We start from the raw sequence: 21,603 nt of genomic DNA, 5'->3' as shown, positions 1-21,603 counted from the left end.
ATCATTTCTATATAACCGTCGATGAGATATTTAACCTTATTATTAGAATTCAATATGACCTAACGAGTGTGTGTATGTGTGATAGGGAGCTTTGTAGAAAACATGAATGGAAAAACACGCCAAGAATCTGAATAACTAAAAATAATATTAGTTCAAGCGGAATAAAACTAAGATATCAAACGTAAAAAACCACCAACAAGACAAAAAAATAAAATAAACACAAGGTGCAACTTGTTTGGAAGCTTTTAGTCATCAATAGTTGCTCCAACTTTAGTCATAAAGAAGCCGTTGAAAAAGCAAGACATCGTTTGACAAGTACAAACGAATTTGGGATAAAGCTTTTAAAGCTTTCATCTCTTTTTCTTCTTCTGACCATGCAGCGAACATCTTATCAAAACCCAAAAGTGTCTTGTGTGAATCCATTTGTTTGAGTATATCTCTCATCAGCGGCGGACGCATACCCTTTTAGTAGGGGTGTCCCTTGTACTTCAAGCCGGTGCACTTAATAGAAAAAAAAAATACACTACGTGCTGGAAATTGAGCAGTGGCCCGGGACCCCCAATGCTCCACTAAGGTCCGCCACTGCCTCTCATCTTTACTTTCCACAAAGGAAACCTAGTGTTTCGATCCAACAACGGAATATTGTACTTCATCGTAGACATGATCAACCAATTGATAAAATAATTCTAACAAACTACTACTAAAACCCAGAAGCTCTGATACCAATTGTAGTAAATGTGAATGGAAAAACATGCCAAGAATCCGAATAACAAAGAATAATATTAGGTCAAGCGGAATAGAATTAAGATATTAAACTTAAACAACCACCAACAAGAATAACGATGCAATAAATAAAAGAGACACAAAGATTTACGTGGAAAACCAATAAAGGGAAAAAACCAAGGGCGGAAGAAGCCGAGAAATAATCCACTATAACTTGCAATGTTACAGAGCTTGGGAAAATAGAGATTACAATGAGCTTTAACGGTGATTTGAAGATTAGGGTTAAAACCCTTTACTGTTGTAGCCGTCTTTCTTGCTTGGTGCAAAATAAAAGGAATTGTTGTAATTTCTTCACACTATACAAATCAGGTATGATTTGAAAATATATATAAAGCAAAGTTACACTAATGGCTCTTGAACTATGGAAGACTTGGCTCATTTGGAATGCATCTTTCCAAAAGCTTCTTCTTCAATTTTCTTTGTAATATTGGTGATCCAAGAGAAGATAGATATGGTGTCCATAAAGGGAGGAACAAGTTATTAAAAGCGGGAAAAATATTGATGCAAAGATTATTGTTCCAGGAGAATACAAATTACGGAAACGAGGCCAATGATGTATTTGAGAGAAAAAAAGTGAAAAGAGGAAAATAAACATTCAATCCATCGGAGAGATGAACTATGATTTTTTTTATAGTGAAGGAAATGCATTTGAGCGGTTGGCATGGTGATGGTTATTTTGGACATGTCCCGTGACATGGGGATGTTAGAGGTGTAGGTGTTGGGTATACAGGAGCAAAGGTACATATACGAAGGGGTGCAAGGAGAGAGAGAAAGAGAAAGATAAACTAGCGACTCAAAGAGAGAGTCACGGAGAAAGGGAGTTGGGAAGGGGCATGGTGGGTGTTTTTGGGCCTTGTTCTATTCTTAATTAAAAGGATACAGATATTAGTAATTAGAAAATGCAAAAATGAAATAATAAGGGCAAATAATTCATTTAAATTTATGAAGAAACAAATCCATGGGAAATTCATGATTTTAGATATTCTATGCAAGTTATGAACTTTTTGGATTCTATCCGGTTGGAATTTACATACAACTATGGTGGGTCACTTGACCCACATTTTTTTCAACAAGTTATATATAATAGTTTTTAGTGACCTATCATATAAAAATTAAATGAACCACTTTATTATTTTTAGTAAAGAAAAAAAAATATGAATAAGATTTTAAAGCCCATATCCTATAAGTTAATAGCCCAATATTTTTATTTACGGTATATTTTAATATACATAATCTAATACAAATTAAATTAAAAAAAAAATTGAGTCAAGATCGGCGGCATTCCATTCACAGAAGAGTTTAAGTTTTTCTTTCATTCAAGCACTTTTGGGAATTGGGAATTTGGGATATCCTACTAAGCCTGTAGCCTCACAACACAATAGGTAACTATTCATCTTTGTCTAAACAATAAAATATGAAGGAATTGTATTTCCAATTCCTTTTTCATCTAAAACCACAATATTCGTAATGATAATTTTTATTCACTGTTTGGCCGTTCAAATGTATATAATTTAGGTTTTTTTTAATATATATTGTTACATACTCTTAATACTGTTAATGTGATATGATTATTTGATTGTTGTTAATTTGTTTGATTATTTGATTTTTGTTTCTTTTAGAAATTAAAATCAAGGATGTCTTTATTCAAGTTTTTTCAAAAGAATGATAAAAAAACAGTTGAAGACGATAATGAGCAACATAAGCATATGAGAGTTGATTTAAGTTCACTACCTGTTGATCCGTCAGAACGACCGGGTATGTAATGTTATCATGTAAATCAAAGAGATGAAATTAGAATGGCATACTTGCAAAAAGGTCTTGTCCAACCTCAAAACTACAAGTTTCCACAAAGTGCTTTTGGAGGTAAACAACGAAGATTCAATATATCTTGGTTTGATGACAACAAATATTGGTTAGAATATAGTATAAAAGAGAACGCCGCCTTTTGCTTATGTTGTTATCTATTCAAATCCGATATACCAAACCAAGGTGGATCAGATCATTTTGTGAAATCTGGATTCAAAGCTTGGAATAGGAAATCAGGACTAGATGATCATAAAGCTGGAACTCCACACAATATTGCTGTCCAAAAGTGTCAAAATTTAATGAACCAAAGGCAATCCAGAACATCAGCTTTTGAGAAACAAACCACTTTACAAGAAAAAGAATATCGTATCCGTTTGAATGCTTCAATTGATTGTGTTAGATTCCTATTGCATCAAGGATTATGTCACACCCCCAAACCTAAACGGCGGAAACATTCGGGGACGGAGGACGTCATGTACAGTATCATAACAATTGAATAGTAAAGAAAGTACACACAACCATCATATAAATAATTGAAAAGTTTACATGATTATAAGTATTACATGTTCTAAAAGTCAATTACAATATGATGTTCAAAAGATTTCATTAACGCCTGAGCGTCAATCTTCAAAAATAGTTGACAACCTGATTTAGTGAATTCCTTAGAATACAAGTTATTTCAAAGAAAAAGTGTCAACAACTAAGTTGGTGAGTTCATAAGTAGTTATTTGAATAAATGCATGCCATTCGTAAGTTCATGTTTGTTTCCAGAAAATCCGAAATTTTCTATAAAATGAATTATGATTTGATGCTGTATAAAATGGATGTATTGAACCCGGAAAATCCTATATCTTCCTAAAAATTGAGAAGCAGTCTTAATACTCCAAGACCGTAATTTGTAAGTAAATATGCCATACTTAGCTTGATAAAATATAGTTTTACTAGTAAATAAAACTATCTGAAGATTTGCATTTTCACGTAAAAACAGTTGTATTATTACTTTTTACGGAAGATTTAATACCATAAGAGTCGTCTATCATGTGAGTTTTCATAACCGTACTAAGATGGGTTTGCCTGTAGCGACGTTCTTCAGGTATCGAAATGTTATGACATTTGTCACGCTTAACCTGGCGGTCGGGCTGTAGCTAACAGCCAGGGTGCGGGATCATCAGTCCCGTATAGATCTATACACACTTATCATGTTCTCCGGACGAAGGCTCTGGTTATAAAATAGGGCTTTCTTGTATACCTTGATAGGTACTAGGAAGACGAATGACTCACAGATTCTCAACTAAATCACGTATTTTCGGAATGAATAAAGTTATAGTGAAATGGTTACCGTTGTTATGATATGTTATACAAACATATAAATAAAACATATTTTGATATATAAACATATTTTATCCCGAGAGGGTAGAATGGTATCGTGAGATGTTTTGCATGCTAACATTTTCGTATGATAGTCATAACAACAACAAGAAACTCATAGCAAAAGATTGATATTTTAACACGATTTAACCGTGTGTTTACTTGTATCCCCCCCCCCCTAAAAGTGTTTAAAAAGCATTTAAATGTGTAGTGATAGGGGTATGAACTCACTTGGTAAGAGGGATGATCTGCTGAAAAGCTAGGTTATACTCGGGCAGCACTTCGACTGGAACGAGGTTAGTTTGTCGGGAGTTTCGGGGCTTCGGGCTTCCGTCAGAGCTGGGATACGTAACCGGGGCATCGGGGTAGTATCGAGAGGCTTAACACTGAGTAAATGTTGGAGAGATGATAGAATTGAGCCGCGAAAACCGAAGCCCTCGGTTTCTATTTATAGGGTGTATTTTTTGAGTTCACGTCGTGAACATGAAGTTGTTCACGTCGTGACTTTGGTTCTTATCCATTCCGCAGAATCGACGTCTGATAGCATGACTCTGACACACATCAATCGCTGGCTCACGTCGTGAGCTTCTGGCTCACGTCGTGAGTCTCTGACAGTTGTTGGAATGTGTGTCCCGAACTTCAAAAATTAATATCTTTCGCATACGAGCTCCGATTTTGACGTTCTTTATATCCACGCCTAGGTGAGATTATGCTCTACAACTTTCATTTAGACTCCGTCGGCAAATTTTGATTTTATTTTTAATATTATATTTTTAACAGGCCGGGACAGGAAAAGTCCGTTAAAAATTCATAACTCCTTCATCCGACGTCCGTTTCCGTCTGTCTTTTTACCGTTATACTAATATTGTTGAGATTTTCAATTCTCGTTTAGGTTACGTCGACTAAAAGTCGCTCGATCTCTATTTCGAGTTTTTAGCTGTCTACTGCTATATCCGAAACATAGAAAAATCATAACTTCCTCCTACGGAGTCAGATTTGGACGTTCTTTTTATGTACGTTTACGGTTTAATGATATCTACGACTTTCATTTAGATACCTAAGGCTATTGAAATTTCGCGTTTTACACTTAACAGTGTTTTACTGGTTTTGTTGCAGATCTTTGATTGGTTATAACTTCTTCGTTATACCTCGGATTTTAGTGTTCTTTATATTTCTGAAAACCTTGTTACGATATCTATCAACTTATACTTACCAATTGAGATTTGTGAATATTTTATTTTTGACGCTATTATTATCATTTCAAAATAGGTTACACTACTTGACTCTTGATCATTACATTGACTTGAAATATCGGGTTGTTACATCATCCCCCCGTTAGAGGAAATTTCGTCCCGAAATTATTTACAAAGTAAGTGTTTATGGACTAGGGAAGAGATGCAGGTACTTTTGTTGCATCTGATCTTCTCGCTCCCAAGTGAATTCAGGTCCCCGCTTAGCGTTCCAGCGAACCTTCACTATTGGTATGCGACTTTGCTTTGTTCGTTTGACTATCCATGATTTCGACGGGTTCTTCCACAAAGGTAAGATTTTCGTTCAATTCGATCTCCTCGAGTGGAATTACAAGAGTTTCATCAGATAGACACTTCTTCAGATTAGACACGTGAAACACAGGATGTACGTTGTTAAGTTCGAGTGGTAGTTGGAGTCTATAGGCTACTGGACCAATCCTTGCCATAATTTCAAAGGGTCCAATGTACCTCGGATTTAGTTTTCCACGCTTTCCAAAGCGTATCATGCCCTTCCAGGGTGAGACTTTCAGTAGAACACGGTCACCAACCTGGAATTCCAAGGGTTTTCATCTCTTGTCTGCGTAGCTCTTTTGCCTGTCTAGTGAGGCTTTTAGTCGTTCGCGGATTTGGACAATCTTCTCAGTCGTTTCTCTAATGATTTCCCGGCCAGTGAGAGTGCTATCAGGGACTAGGCCTCTTGCCAACTGTGTGTCACCCACTTCCGCCGAGCACAGAGGTGACCTGCACTTGAGGTCGTAGAGGGCTTCAAATGGAGCAGTCTTGATGCTAGTGTGATAGGTTGTACTAATGTCTAGCCTAGTTCCCAAGGATTTCTATAGTGATTGCCAGAACCGTGAAGTGAATCTGCTATCTCTGTCTGAGATAATAGACATCGGTACTCCATGAAGTCTTACGATCTCCCTGATGTAAGTTCTTGTCAGCTTCTCCATCTTATCGGTCTCCTTGATTGGCAGGAAATAGGCAGACTTGGTTAATCTGTCAACGATCACCCATATGGTATCGTGACCACTTTGCATCTTGGATAGTTTGGTTATGAAATCCATGACAATCTGCTCCCAGTTCCACTCAGGTATTTCGGGCTGTTGTAGTAGACCTGAGGGTTTTTGATGTTCTACTTTGATCTTGGCACAAGTTAAGCATTTGCTCACGTAGGTAGAAATCTCTGCTTTCATGTTTGGCCACCAATAGAGTTGTTTGAGATCCAGATACATCTTATCTGAACTTGGATGTACGTAGTATCGAGTCTTATGTGCTTCATTCATAACCACTTCTCTGAATCCACCAAATTTCGGTGTCCAGATTCGATTCATGAGATAACGAACTCCATCACTTTTAATTTCAAGATTCTTGTCCATTCCTCTAAGTGATTCACCTGTCACGTTTTCTGGTTTCAAGGCTTCTTGTTGAGCTTCCTTGATTTGTGTCGACAGGTGTGAATGGATTGTCATGGTTAACGCTTTTACTCTTCGACCAGAGTACTCCTTTCGACTGAGGGCATCTGCCACTACATTGGCTTTTCTGGGATGATAACGAATTTCGCATTCGTAGTCATTGAGTAGTTCTACCCATCGCCGTTGCCTCATATTTAGCTCCTTCTGATCGAATATATGCTGAAGGCTCTTGTGGTCTGTGAAGATGGTGCATTTTGTGTCGTATAAGTAGTGTCTCCAAATTTTTAGAGCGAACACTACAGCTCCAAGTTCCAGGTCGTGGGTAGTGTAGTTAACCTCATGGGTTTTTAATTGTCGTGAGGCGTAATCAATAACCTTCCCTCATTGCATCAACATACAACCCAACCCTTGATTGGACGCATCACAGTATACTACAAAGTCTTCTGTCCCTTCTGGAAGAGACAAAATGGGTGCTCTGCATAGGGCTTGCTTTAGAGTTTGAAATGCAACATCTTGTTTTTCTCCCCATTTGAAGGTTACGCCCTTCTGAGTCAGGGTAGTAAGGGGTTTGGCGATGCTGGAAAAGTTTTGTATGAATCTACGGTAATAGCCAGCAAGGCCTAAAAATTGGCGGATTTCGTTTGGCGTCTTTGGTGCTGACCAATTCTTGATTGCTTTGATTTTGGAAGGGTCCACGTGAATTCCTTCTTCGCTGACCACGTGACCTAGGAAATCTACTTTCCTAATCCAAAACTCGCACTTTGAGAACTTTGCGTATAGCTTTTCTATTCGTAGTGTCTCCAAGACTTGTCTAAGATGCTGACCATGTTCTTCTTTACTCCTTGAATAGATGAGTATATCATCTATGAACAAGATCACAAATTTGTACATGAAGGAACGACATACCCGATTCATTAAGTCCATGAACACGGAGGGTGCATTAGTTAGTCCAAAAGGCATCACTACAAATTCGTAGTGACCATATCTAGTTCGGAATGCCGTTTTGGGAACATCACTTTCCAGGACTCGAAGTTGATGATATCCGAATCTTAGGTCGATTTTTGAGAAGTAATTTGCTCCTTGGAGTTGATCGAACAGATCGTCTATTCGTGACAAAGGGTATCAGTTCTTTATGGTGAGTTTGTTTAGCTCGCGGTAGTCGATGCACATTCTGAACGACCCATCTTTCTTCTTCACGAACAGGACTGGTGCTCCCCAAGGTGAGTAGCTTGGTCTGATAAATCCTTTGTTGAGCAGTTCGTTTAGTTGACTGGATAATTCTTGCATCTATGCTGGGGCTAAACGATATGGTGCTTTGGCTACGGGGGTGGCTCCAGGAATTAAGTCAATTCTGAATTCAACTTGTCTTTTTGGTGGTACTCCTGGAAGATCTTCGGGAAATACGTCGGGAAAAACACAGACATCAGGAACGCTCTTGATATCTTCTACTTCTCGCTTTCCATCCACGACGTGTGCCAAGAATGCATGACATTCCTTTCGTAAATATTTTTGAGATTTGACGCAAGAGATGATACGAAGATTTGTACTGAGTTTATCGCCATAAATAACGAGGGTTTCGCCATTTGGCAGATTAAGGCGAACGGCCTTTTCGTAACATAAAATGTCCGCACGATGAGAACTCAACCAATCCATGCCTATGATAACGTCGAAACTTTTATTGAAACCGGCATGAGGTGGATGGAAAAAGAATTGTTGTTTAGTGTGAGAGTACAGTTTCGGTATATTTCTTTGGCGCCTTCTGTTTTTCTGGTAACCATTTCTACTATGAATGTTTCGTTTAATGGTTGGGGTGTTTGTTTGAGTAGATTTTTAAACTTGTGACTCACGAAACTCCTCTCCGCTCCACTATCAAATAGAATTCATGCATAAGAGTTATCGAGTAGAAACATACCCGTAACCACCGTGGGATCTGCAATGGATTCCTTTTGTCCCATTGCGAAAACTCTGCCTCCTCCATCAGCATTCCTATTATTTGCCTTCGGCCAGTCCCTCCTGAAGTGCCTCACTTCACCGCATTCATAACAAGTGCGGCCCACTCCGACATTTGTGGCTGGAGCGGCTGGTTGGATCGGTTCCTTGAAAAAATGGACAGTATGTCCTTTTTTATTGCACCTCGTGCAGTGCATTTCACGGCAGGGTCCGTGATGATGAATACTGCATTTATTGCACTTCGGCAGGTTTTCGGAGTACGACTTTGTTGGTGCTGGGGTGGTAGGGACAGTGACAGTGTGAGCTGCCACTATTTGTTGTCTTTTTGGGTTTTCCTGTGTTGTTTGCCCCTTTCTTTTGTTCCAGGGTTTCCTTCGGTTTTCACTCTCTTTTGGTGGATCGGAAGTGATTGCGATTGTGCCCCGGCGAACCCCATGGTCAATCAGTCGTTGAGCCAAGCGCTTTGCGCTATCAAACGTGATCGGGTTAGATGCTAGGACATGCCCTTGGATCTGGGGCGACAGTCCCCATATATATCTCTCTACCTTCTTCTGTTCCGGACTCACCATCCCTGGACACAAGGCAGCTGAATCACTGAACCTGGCCGTGTATGCGGCAAGATCAGATCCAGTCATCTTTAGATTCCACAACTCTTGCTCTAACTTCTGAATTTCGCCCCTTGGGCAATACTCCGCCAGCATTAAGATTTTTAGATCCTCCCAGCTCATGGCATTAGCAACCGGGAGAGATAAGGCTTTCACATGGCCCTTCCACCAAGTGTGGGCTCGATCAGAGAAAGTACAAGCAGCGAACTTGACTTTACTTGCTTCCGGACATACACAGATTTCGAAGACCGTTTCGGTCTTCTCGAACCACTGCATAAATGCAATGACTCCTCCGATTCCATTAAAATTTGTTGGTTTCGCATTTGTAAAATCTTTGTATGTGCATTCTCTGGAATGACCATGACCAGTACCATGGTTTAAGTGGTTGGTACTACTTCCTGCTCCACCTGTGCCATTAGAGTTTATCTGTGTCAAAGCAGCCGCAACTGCTGCAGTTATAGCAGCTTGTACCATAACGGGGTCATATTGGGGAGGTGGTGGCGGTGTTGCATTGTTGACGCGTCTACCAGATCTACGAGGAGGCATCTTTCTGCCAAAGAATTAATAATGAAAGACAATAAGTCCTTGATAATTTGGAAGTCGAGTGTTAGTAAGTTAACCATTTTGGATTGTTCATGTATTAAGATTCGACTTTAAGATGTGATTTGTATTCAATTCATAATAAGAGTTTATATAAAAGATCAACTTATGAATTTCGAGGGATATGTAACGAAGTATAATACAAAGCAAATACTTTAATATAATTATATAGATATATATATATATATATATATATATATATATATATATATATATATATATATATATATATATATATATATATATATATATATATATATATATATATATTGGATACATCGTGATGTTGGGAAAATTAGACCTTCTAAAGGTCTACAGTACAGAAAGTTAATGAAAGTAAAACATTTAGCCGAAGTCCTACTCTATAACAAAATTTGGAAGTAGTTCAAGTACTTCTTGCGACACGTACTGCGCCGAGTACTAGACTCTGCTTCTTGGTGTTTGGTTCCCATCAACTGCCTTTCCAAGTTAGTTTGATTCTCCCTCAACTCTCTCATTTCAGTGAGGACTGCACTCATTTGGCGTTGTAGCGCCTCGGTGTGGGTTTGGGTTTCATCATGTAACTCGTCCAGACAATGTATATCTGCAGTGTTGATTTGTGTCGTCGCATTGACTTCCAGAATCCGGTTTATCGAAATTCTCGCCTAATCGGTTTGGCGAGCTATCTTATCCACGATGACAGGGAGTGCTCTGTCAGCTGAACCTCCGTTACTAACGTTGTAAAAGTCTCGACACATTCCATATAGAGGGCGCAGTCCTTGTTGTTGGCTCTAGTGATGTATGAGATTTCCCCACATTGGCGTCGGTCCTTGAAAACCTCTCCTGATTGCAGGAGGTGGGATGGCTGGTGGGGGATTGTACACTTCGGGTTCTGTATCGGTACCCTCTGACTCTTCGTCTTCTTCTTCTTCCTCCATAGGTTCCTCTTCTTCTTCTTCCATGGGTTCCTCTTCTTCTTCCTCCTCATCCACAATTTCTTCTGGATCCTCTTCCGGATCGTCTTCTATCCATCCTCCATTGCCTTGGTTCGGGAAGTAAAGGTCCCCTGGTATATGAAACCCGACCATTGTGTCTGTACTAGAATAGGGATATGAGAATTTCATGAAAAACTAAAGCATATAACAATTAAACCTCGAAATTGAACTATTGCATTTATAAAATACTCCTACAGTATTTTAAATTTTTTTTATGTTTGATTCATATGTTTATAAGTTTGGTAAGTTTTAGACTTGTTGTCCGCTGCAACTATTTCCAGGCATATGCTAGTCGGCTCTCGGATAAATATAGTTGATCAGGCTATATTTATCCCAGACCCGATTTCATATCCCAAGGCGTACTTGCAGTGCACAACTAATCTATAATACTTCTATACTGTTTTTATTACGACACTCCTGCTGGTGTATAATGTATGCATGAATACTTTTATAACATTTTTATTTAAAAAGTATGACTCTTTATCAGAGTGTTTTTGCCCAGTTGTATTTATAGTTGTATATCAAAAATGGTTTGATATACTTAGTTCACTATAAACAATGCTCTGATACCAATCTGTCACACCCCCAAACCTGAACGGCGGAAACATTCGGGGGCGGAGGACGTTATGTACAGTATCATAACAATTGAATAGTAAAGAAAGTACACACAACTATCATATAAATAATTGAAAAGTTTACATGATTATAAGTATTACATGTTCCAAAAGTCAATTACAATATGATGTTCAAAAGATTTCATTAACGCCTGAGCGTCAATCTTCAAAAGTAGTTGACAACCTGATTTAGCGAATTCCTTAGAATACAAGTTATTTTGAAGAAAAAGTGTCAACAACTAAGTTGGTGAGTTCATAAGTAGTTATTTGAATAAATACATGCCATTCGTAAGTTCATGTTTGTTTCCAGAAAATCCGATATTTTCAATAAAATGAATTATGATTTGATGCTGTATAAAATGGATGTATTGAACCCGAAAAATCCTATATCTTCCTAAAAATTGAGAAGCAGTCTTAATACTCCAAGACCGTAATTTGTAAGTAAATATGTCATACTTAGCTTGATAAAATATAGTTTTACTAGTAAAGAAAACTATCTGAAGATTTGCATTTTCACGTAAAAACAGTTGTATTATTACTTTTTACGGAAGATTTAATACCATAAGAGTCGTCTATCATGTGAGTTTTCATAACCGTACTAAGATGGGTTTGCCTGTAGCGACGTTCTTCAGGTATCAAAATGTTATGACATTTGTCACGCATAACCTGGCGGTCGGGCTGTAGCTAACAGCCAGGGTGCGGGATCATCAGTCACGTATAGATCTATACATGCTTATCATGTTCTCCGGACGGAGGCTCTGGTTATAAAACAGGGCTTTCTTGTATACCTTGATAGGTACTAGGAAGACGAATGACTCATAGATTCTCAACTAAATCACGTATTTTCGGAATGAATAAAGTTATAGTGAAATGGTTACCGTTGTTATGATATGTTATACAAACATATAAATAAAACATATTTTGATATATAAACATATTTTATCCCGAGAGGGTAGAATGGTATCGTGAGATGTTTTGCATGCTAATATTTTCGTATGATAGTTATAACAACAACAAGAAACTCATAGCAAAAGATTGATATTTTAACACGATTTTAACCGTTTGTTTACTTGTATTCCCCCCTAAAAGTGTTTAAAAAGCATTTAAAAGTGTAATGATAGGGGTATGAACTCACTTGGTAAGAGTGATGATCTGCTGAAAAGCTAGGTTATACTCGAGCAACACTTCGACTGGAACGAGGTTAACTTCTAGGGAGTTTCGGGGCTTCGGGCTTCCGTCAGAGCTGGGATACGTAACCAAGGAGTCGGGATAGTCTCGAGAGGCTTAACACTGAGTAAATGTAGGAGAGATGAAAGAATTGAGCAGCCAAAACCGAAGCCCTCAGTTTCTATTTATAGGGTGCATTTTTTGATCTCACGTAGTGAACATGAAGTTGTTCACGTCGTGACTTTGGTTCTTATCCCTTCCGTAGACTCGACGTCTGATAGCACGACTCTGACACACATCAATCGCTGGCTCACGTCGTGAGCTTCTGGCTCATGTCGTGAGTCTCTGACAGCTGTTGGAATTCGTGTCCCGAACTTCAAAAATTCATATCTTTCGCATACGAGCTCCGATTTTGACGTTCTTTATATCCACGCGTATGTGAGATTATGCTCTACATCTTTCGTGGTCATGAAGAGAAGGACGACTCAGATAATAAAGGTAACTTTCTTGGACTCTTACAATGGTTAGCTGATCGATGTGATGTGGTAGATCGTGTTGTGTTAAATAATGCTCCAAAAAATAGACAATTGAAATGCAGTGATATCCAAAAAGATATCGTGCAGGCATGTTCAGATGCACTTATGAATGTTATTAAGGAAGATCTTGGATTTTTTTTTTGCAATTCTAGTAGACGAGTCACGTGATGTTTCTTGTAAAGAACAATTGGCATTAGTATTGAGGTTTGTAAATAAAAAGGGGGAAGTTGTAGAAATGTTTGTTGGCCTTAGACATGTTAGTGACACTTCAGCTTTGACACTAAAGGCTACTATTTATGATATGCTCTCAAAGTGGAATTTGAGTCCTACTAGCATTAGAGGGCAAGGCTATGATGGTGCTAGTAACATGAGTGGTGCATTTAATGGATTGAAGACTTTGATTATGAATGAAACAAAATCTACATACTTTATTCATTGTTTTGCTCACCAGTTACAGTTAGCCCTAATGTTTATTGCAAAAAATCACACGAAGGTTAATGATTTCTTTGATGCGGTTTCTCGGCTGTTAAACATTATTGGATCTTCTTACAAGCGACGAGATAATTTAAGAAAAAAACAAGCAGATAAAGTTATGGAAGCATTGGTTGAAGGTTTGCTTTATAATTGTACTAAATTTATTATTAAAATATTTTGTATTTATGTTATGCTAATTAATTATTTATATGGGAAATTTTAGGTGAACTTGAGAGTGGTACCGGTTTGAATCAAGAAGTGGGTATCAAACGACCATTTGATACTCGATGGGGTTCTCATTTTTCATCTCTATTGAATATCAAGAACATATATTCTTCCATTTGTGAAGTACTTGAAGACCTTGGTAAAGATAATAGTGATCGTGATCGTAAAGCTGAAGCAATTCGCATCTTAAGGTTATTAAAGTCCTATGATTTTGTGTTTTGTCTACACTTGATGGTTGATATCTTGGGAGTCACAGATCATTTGAACACAACATTACATAGAAAAGATCAAGATATCGTAAATGCCATGAATCAAGTAAGTAGCTCTAAAAAAGCAATTCAAGAAATTAGAGATTTAGGATGGGAACCACTTTTAAGGAATGTTACTTTATTTTGTGATAAACACGATGTTAGAATCATGGATATGGAAGATGAATATTATGACAGATTCAGTCGTCGAAGAGGTTCACATGTTAGTAACATTTGATATTACCAACTTGATTTATTTATTGTTTTTTCTCATTTGCATATTAAAGATTCATTTTATTTTCAGGTTAATAACTTGCACCACTATCATGTTGATGTATTTAAGACGGTGATTGATATGCAACTTCAAGAGCTTAACCATCGCTTTAATGAAGCCAATACGAAATTACTTCTTTGCATAGCTTGTTTGTGTCCACGTGAGTCTTTCAAAGCCTTTGATTTGGATAAACTAATGGAAATGGCTACACTTTATCAGCAAGAGTTTCGAACAGAATATGATCTTCAAATTCTTGAAGTTGAACTTAAAAATTACATTAAGGATGTGCGAGAAGATGAAAGATTTAATCAATTGAAGAACGTTGGGGAACTTGTCAAAAAGATGGTCTAAGTATAGAAGCATATAATATATCCTAAGGTTTATATTCTCTTGAAACATGCATTGATCTTACCCGTTGCAACAGCGAGTGTGGAACGCGCATTTTCAGCAATGAAGCTGGTAAAGACTGATGTACGCAACAAAATGGGTGATCAATTTTTAAGTGATAGTTTGGTGTCATATATTGAAAAAAATGTTTTAGGAAGTATTAGTGATGACACGATTGTGAAATTGTATCAAGCTATAAGACCTCGTCGGGTACAATTGTAATAACTTTAAATCTTTTTTTTTACTTATATAAATCAACCCGATCCGAACCCGCAATAGATTTTTTTTTGATATTTTTTTGTCTATTTAATTTAAATAGTGAACCATGTAGTTTTAGGTTTTAGACTCGCCACTCATCCAATCCTATATTTTTGCAAACCACAAGCATCGATTTTACAATTTTTTTCTTTTATAAGTGATAATTGATATAGGAGTATATTTACCAAAATAATGCAAATAAACTTACTGCCATATTGTTTAGTGATTTTTTCAACTATACTATTATTATTGTTCATTAGTTATTTATTATATATGGATTTGATATTTTTTTGGAACGATAGAATATTATAAAAAATCTTGATGGAGGTTAGCAAAACAAATGACAGTTTAAAATTACATAATGGGATTTTTAACCCACACATTCTAATTATAATTAACTTTAGCATTTCTATAACTAAACCAATTAAAAGAGAACTCGAACATGTTATAAAAAAAATCAATTCTCGAAAAAGATTGTTATCGGAAAATCAAAGCGTTTCGAATCGATAAAAACCCCCAAAGAAATGTCATAAGATTCGATTCGAAGATACCATGCTTTACTTGAGTTACAGAAAACGAGTTAATCCACTAAAACATATCTGTGACGAACACAAACAAATGAAAAATCAATCTTCATCCATACCCGCGCCCGCTGTCATATTTCCACTACCATAACACAATTAAAAAAAGACATGATTCACTTCCTTTAGATGCATAAAACATATCAGACAAAGAGTACAATCCAAGTCAATATCTCTCATTTCTGAATTAGCACGTATTAAAAGTTTATTAAGAACAAGACAACAAAGAAAAATGTTGACCTTAATAAGCACACACCATCTATTCCAATGTGTCGAATAGCACCATCCGAAAGAAGAATAACATCAATATGTAATCTCCTGAGAACACCTCAAAACAATATAGTTCTGTAACGTCCCAAAAATTAAGACAAAAAAGTTTCGTTTTTAAATTTATAAAACCATAATCCCAAAATATCAACATAAAATCATGGTGAAACAATGTCACACCCCCAAACCTGAACGACAGAAACGTTCGGGGGCGGAGGACGTCATGTACAGTATCATAACAAATGTAAAATAGTAATCAAAGTAACAACAACCATTGTATTGATAAAATATATAATTTACATTGAGTTCAAAACATTACATGAATTACATTAAAACTATAGCAAAAGATAAGACGTGATACTACTATGCTCCGTCTTCAAAACGCCTGAGGAAGTACCTGTCTACTGTTTTTCCTGAGAATACAAGTGATTTTGAAAGTGTATCAACATTTAAGTTGCCGAGCTCATAAACATTTTTCTGTTTGAAAAATACGTTCTTTATTCTTAAAGAATGAGACTTTGAAATAAGAGATCTTATTCGTTTCCAGAAAGTTAAATTTTAAATCATTTGTTTGTTGAGTAATTGTATTTATCCCATAAAATCCTATATTTTCCATAAATCGAGTTGTAGTCTATTATAAATCAAGACTGAAAAGTATAAGTATATTAACGTACTTAGATTAATAATATGTAGTTTTATTCGTTTATAAAACTATTTGAAAAGATATGTTTCTACGTAAAAGTCCTCGTATAGTTGTTTATTCGATTGCTTGTAAAATACTGGCGTTTTTCCTGGAAAATCCTATATTTTCCTTAAAATGGGAGTCTAGTCTAATGTGAATCAAGACCGAGTAGCGTAAGTAAATATGCCATACTTAGCTTGAATAACTTGTAGTTTTATAGTTAAATAAAGCTAGCTGAAGATGTGTTTACTCTAGATTCTGAATGTAATAATAATATCCTACTATGATTACTTAGTACAAACGAGTTATATAAAAAGTAACCATAAAGATACTACCCCTTAGGTTTATTTGAGAAGCATATTACTACGTGCATGAATCATTGTTTCCGCGTGTGAGTTCTTATAACCATACTAGACGTCAGTACCGATGTTGACATTTGTCACCCCGGGGACTGTAGCTAACAGTCAGGGTGCGAAATCGTCAGTCCCGTATAGATCTATACACAAATTCTACGTTCTCCTTCCAGGAGACTCTGCTTATAAGTGGGGACTTTCGTTGGATACTAAACAAAGTCATTGTCTCACAAATATACTGCTAACAACGAGTTCACGAGTAATACGGTGAAAACATTTTAGTAAATAAAAATACAATAATTTTTATTTAAACCTATTTATAACGATAAATATTTTGAACTGACCTATAAAGTATACCTGATATAATTTATATATATTTTCTTTCATATCGTTTCTCCTACTTAGTAATATAATCTGGAATTTCCGTAAACTATACCTATTATAGTTTATATGAATGTAATTTATAAAATAAAAACCTTGCTATTTTAACAACTTTTAAAAGATATAAATTTAGCAATAACGTTGTTTCACATTTTGATGATTTCACGTAATAGTTACACAAAGTATAAGAAAGTATAATCAACGATTTGTATTTTAACACAAGTTTTCTTGTGTTATACTTGTATCCCCCCCCTTTAAAACGTATAAAAATCATTTAAAAGTGTAGGGGTATGAAATAACTTGATAATTGTGATTTGGACAGCGTTTCGTTTCTTGGAATGAGCTTTCTTGACGTAACCACGACTTTCTGGTGAAGAACTAGGGCTTCACGCGGGCAACACTTCGACTGGAACGAGGCTAATTTCTCGGGAGTTTCGGGGCTTCGGGCTTCCGTCAGAGTTTGGACATGTAGCCGGGGCGTCGGGGTAGTCTCGAGGGTCTTAACACAGAGTAAAAGTAGAAAGGAGAATCGAATTGAGCAGCCTAAACCCGACCTTCGGTTTCTATTTATAGGGTGTATTTTGAGCTTCACGTCGTGAACATGAGGTTGTTCATGTTGTGAGTTTGGTTCTTATCCATCCACTGACTCGACATCTGATAGCCCGACTCTGGAACCCATCAATCACTGGCTCACGTCGTGAGTTTTCTGACAGTGTTGGAATTCGTGTCCCGAACTTCGAAAATTCCTATCTCTCGCATACGAGTTCCGATTTCGATGTTCTTTATATCCACAAGTAGGTGAGATTATGCTCTACAACTTTCGTTTAGACTCCGTCGGCTAGTTTTGAATTTATTTTTTATATTATATTTTTAACAGGCCGGGACTGGAAAAGTCCGTTAAAAATTCATAACTCCTTCATCTGACCTCCGTTTTCATCTGTCTTTTTACTGTTGTACTACTATTGTCGAGATCTTCAATTCTCGTTTAGGTTGTGTTGGCTAAAAGTCGCTTGATCTTTATTTCGAGTTTTTAGCTGTCTACTGCTATATCCGAAACTTAGAAAAATCATAACTTCCTCATACGAAGTCTGATTTGGACGTTCTTTTTATGTATGTTTACGGTTTAATGATATTCACGACTTTCATTTAGATACCTATGGCTAAAAAGTATTTTATTGAAATTTCGCGTTTTACGCTTAACAGTGTTTTACCCGTATCGTTGCGGATCTTTGATTGGTCGTAACTTCTTCGTTATAACTCGGATGTTAGTGTTCTTTATATTTCCGAAAACCTTGCTACGATATCTACTACTTTATTCATCCCAAATAAGATTTTAGAAAAGTTTAATTTTGACCTAAATTTGACTGGTGTTACATTATCCCCCCGTTAGAGAGAATTTCGTCCCGAAATTCGCATTTGAATGAGACATCAATGTTTAAGGAAAGATGTGTGTATTTCTGTTCCATTTGATCTTCTTGTTATCTAGTGAATCCAGATCCTAGCGTGGGTGTTCCAGCAGACCTTCATTGTACTGTCTGTTGTTTTGATCGGTATAGGTCGTGTGGATTTGGGTTTATTTGCCTATGTTCATTTAAATGTTAGCATGTTCGCTCGTAGTATAGGGCAGCTTTGTCTTGAAGTTCATGGTTGAATTCATACTGGTTCATTCATCACCTCCTTGTGTATACAAGTCGTATATACACTTTGTAGTGATAGGTTAACCGTTTTCATTCCTAGCCTCTGTGCTTTATCTTGACTCGTTGTACACGTGCTATTCCTAAATGGTCTGTCGGTAATACTTCGGGAAGGTTTCAAAAGATATTGCACTCTTCACATAAGTACCTCGGGATTTTGAAATGAAAGACGATTTGGGAGTTGTGTCGGGTTTGTCGTTATAGATCGAAAGAGTTTCGTTAGTCGAGGGCTAAAGCGAAGGGTCTTTCCGTAACACATGGAGCTGGTATAGTGAGGACCAAGCCAATCCATTTCTAGTAGCTACTTGGGAACTTCTTATCGTAACGGGCGTTAAATCGATTGTTTAGAGTGATGTCATCTTCTATGTATGTGTCTTTAGTGCCTTCTGTTTTATTCTTGTTATTACTGTTGCGAATATTTGTACCACATTTATACCGAGTATGGGTAGGAGGACTACTTTGGTAATTACTGGTGGAATCTCGCAATATGATCCCTACTAAGTCCCTCTATAATCGTTTAGTGTAAACAAATCGTATATAGTTAAGATTTGAAAAGATAGTCGACTGAGCAACTCTACCCTAAATCCAAAATCAAACAAGAAACAGGAATTAAGGCGGAATTACTCACTCTAAGTCTGCAAAATCTTAACTATGTATGACTCAGATGTTACACTAAGCGATTATAGCTCACCCGCAAGGATCCTAAATCTTTATATGACTAATGTTTTAATTTATGATTTTGATTTAATTTTCTAAAACTTTTATGAAAAATTGATGCTTATTTATTGTTATTTGGAAAACGTACCAAAATTCGAGTAGGTTCCTTGTTGTTTCTTTATGTCTTGTCCTTAAACTCCCTTCGTTCCTCAATCGTTCTTCTCTGTCGGGCAATCTCTCTTAAAGTGCCCCGTTTCACCGCATAAATAACATACTGGATTTATTCCAGCATTGGGGACTGGAGTGATGCGTTGGGTTGGAGTCCTACAGTGATCGTTGGTGTGCCCTTTCTTCTTGCACCTATCACAATACATCTCCCGACAGGCTCCGTAATGATGGTAGTTGCACCTTTTGCATTGTGGGAGGTTTCCTAAATATGGTGTTGTCGATGTTGAGGGAGTAGGGCCAGTGGGGGTAGGGATTGCTACCTCTTGTTGTCTTTTGATAGGCCCTTGAGTCGAACTGCTCCCCTTTTTGTTCCAGAACTTTCGTTTCATGTTTTTAGGTTTGTGGGTTGGAGTATTCTTGTAGGTAGACACTCGTTGGTTTCCTTGGTTGTTACTAAGATTTTGAATTGTCGACACCATTTCCATTTTTACTAGCGTTACTTGCATTGTGATGTGCCATGATGGCTATCACGGCGGCTGTGACCGCAGCTTGAAAAGTAGTTGAGTCTATCTGTAGAAATGGTGTGTCGTTGGTTGGCGGGTTATTTCCATGTGAAGACATGATTCTGCAACATGATGTAAAATGAGTTGGTTAGATAACTATGATCGTTGTTAGTTGGGCTCTATAAATACAACTTTTTCATTTTGTTATTCGGTTTTTAATGTTTCAACCTACATCCTTATGATGTATTTATAGTAGGGAGTTAAAATAGGTATTGTACCAAAGTTAAGTTTTAGCAAAATAGAGTATAGATGTTGAAATCTCAAGTTGATCTGGTTTCATGGGTTTTGGAAGGGAGTATCTCTCTTCATTTTTACTACTACTAGTTATGAAGAAAGATGTGATATACTTATCACATAGCGTGAGTAATATAATTACCAATTCACTAGGTAATATCAATTCTTGTTATTAGTATCACGCATCGGGTTCTCTACCACCTCACATGTCTCACGAGTGGTTTCCTCTGTTCTCTGTCCTATTCTTGGTGGTAATGATTTGTTATCTCCTGGTATCTACATGGTGTCATTGATCTTCTCAGGCATGTTGAATCTCTGTTCTGTCATTCTTCAGGTTTTGACATTGATCCCTATTACTTCATAATGGAGGGTTTGAATCTGAATGTTTGGGTGAGCTTCTCACATCTTCTCTTGATAGGTTAAAGGTCCTTGATGATTTCTCTATTTCTTTGATCCTCGTCTGTTTCCTTCTCGAAATTCTCCTTATGAATCTCTTTCTGATCTTTCTTGACTCCTCTGTTGACAGATGTAGTGGAGTGGTTATATCTAACTATGTTGTTCGTGCGAGAATGGGGATGTCTAAAGAATATTAAAAGTTTTTTTTTTATTTTTTTTTATTTATTTTTTATTTTTTATGGTGATCCTTTTTGGGTCCTCCTATAATTATGCAGTGTATACCAGTTGTATATAATTGAGATTAAATAGAGGTTCGAATAAGTGATCCTACTCTAAAACCACAACCAGACAAGGAACATGTAGGAGAGCGAAGACCACAAATTCTAAGTCTATGAAGTCTTAAACATATATAACCTTGGGGTATACACTCCGCAAGTGTAGACCTGCCAATAAGGGTCTTTTATTTTTCTCATAAGTTATTTTATTGCACTTAAAATACTCCTATAGTATTTTAACTTTATGTTTGTCTCTAGGGTTTTCTTGGTATACGAAGTTTATAAGCTTTCAGACTTGTTGTTATTGTATTGCATCGTAAAATACTCCTATAGTATTTTAAATCTTATGTTTGGTTCCTGAGTTTCTTTGTATGAAGGGTTGGTAAGTTTTAGACCTTGTTGCAACACCACGACCATTCCT

General features: G+C 36.9%; 1 protein-coding gene across 1 annotated transcript; it reads left to right on the top strand.

The window, feature by feature from the left end:
- Positions 1–13,174: 13,174 nt before the first annotated feature.
- Positions 13,175–14,637, top strand: LOC145140687 (uncharacterized). The gene is made up of 3 exons (XM_079074094.1): positions 13,175–13,676; positions 13,763–14,235; positions 14,317–14,637. The coding sequence occupies exons 1-3, from the start codon at positions 13,175–13,177 to the stop codon at positions 14,635–14,637; spliced, it is 1,296 nt and encodes a 431-aa protein (XP_078930220.1).
- The last annotated feature ends 6,966 nt before the right edge of the window (positions 14,638–21,603 follow it).

The sequence above is a fragment of the Lactuca virosa genome, chromosome 9 (assembly GCF_052849685.1).
Source record: "Lactuca virosa cultivar CGN04683 chromosome 9, Lactuca_virosa_CGN04683_v6, whole genome shotgun sequence".
NCBI classification, from domain to species: domain Eukaryota; kingdom Viridiplantae; phylum Streptophyta; class Magnoliopsida; order Asterales; family Asteraceae; genus Lactuca; species Lactuca virosa.
Note: the sequence above shows the minus strand (reverse complement) of the source record. Positions and strands in the feature narration are given on the sequence as shown.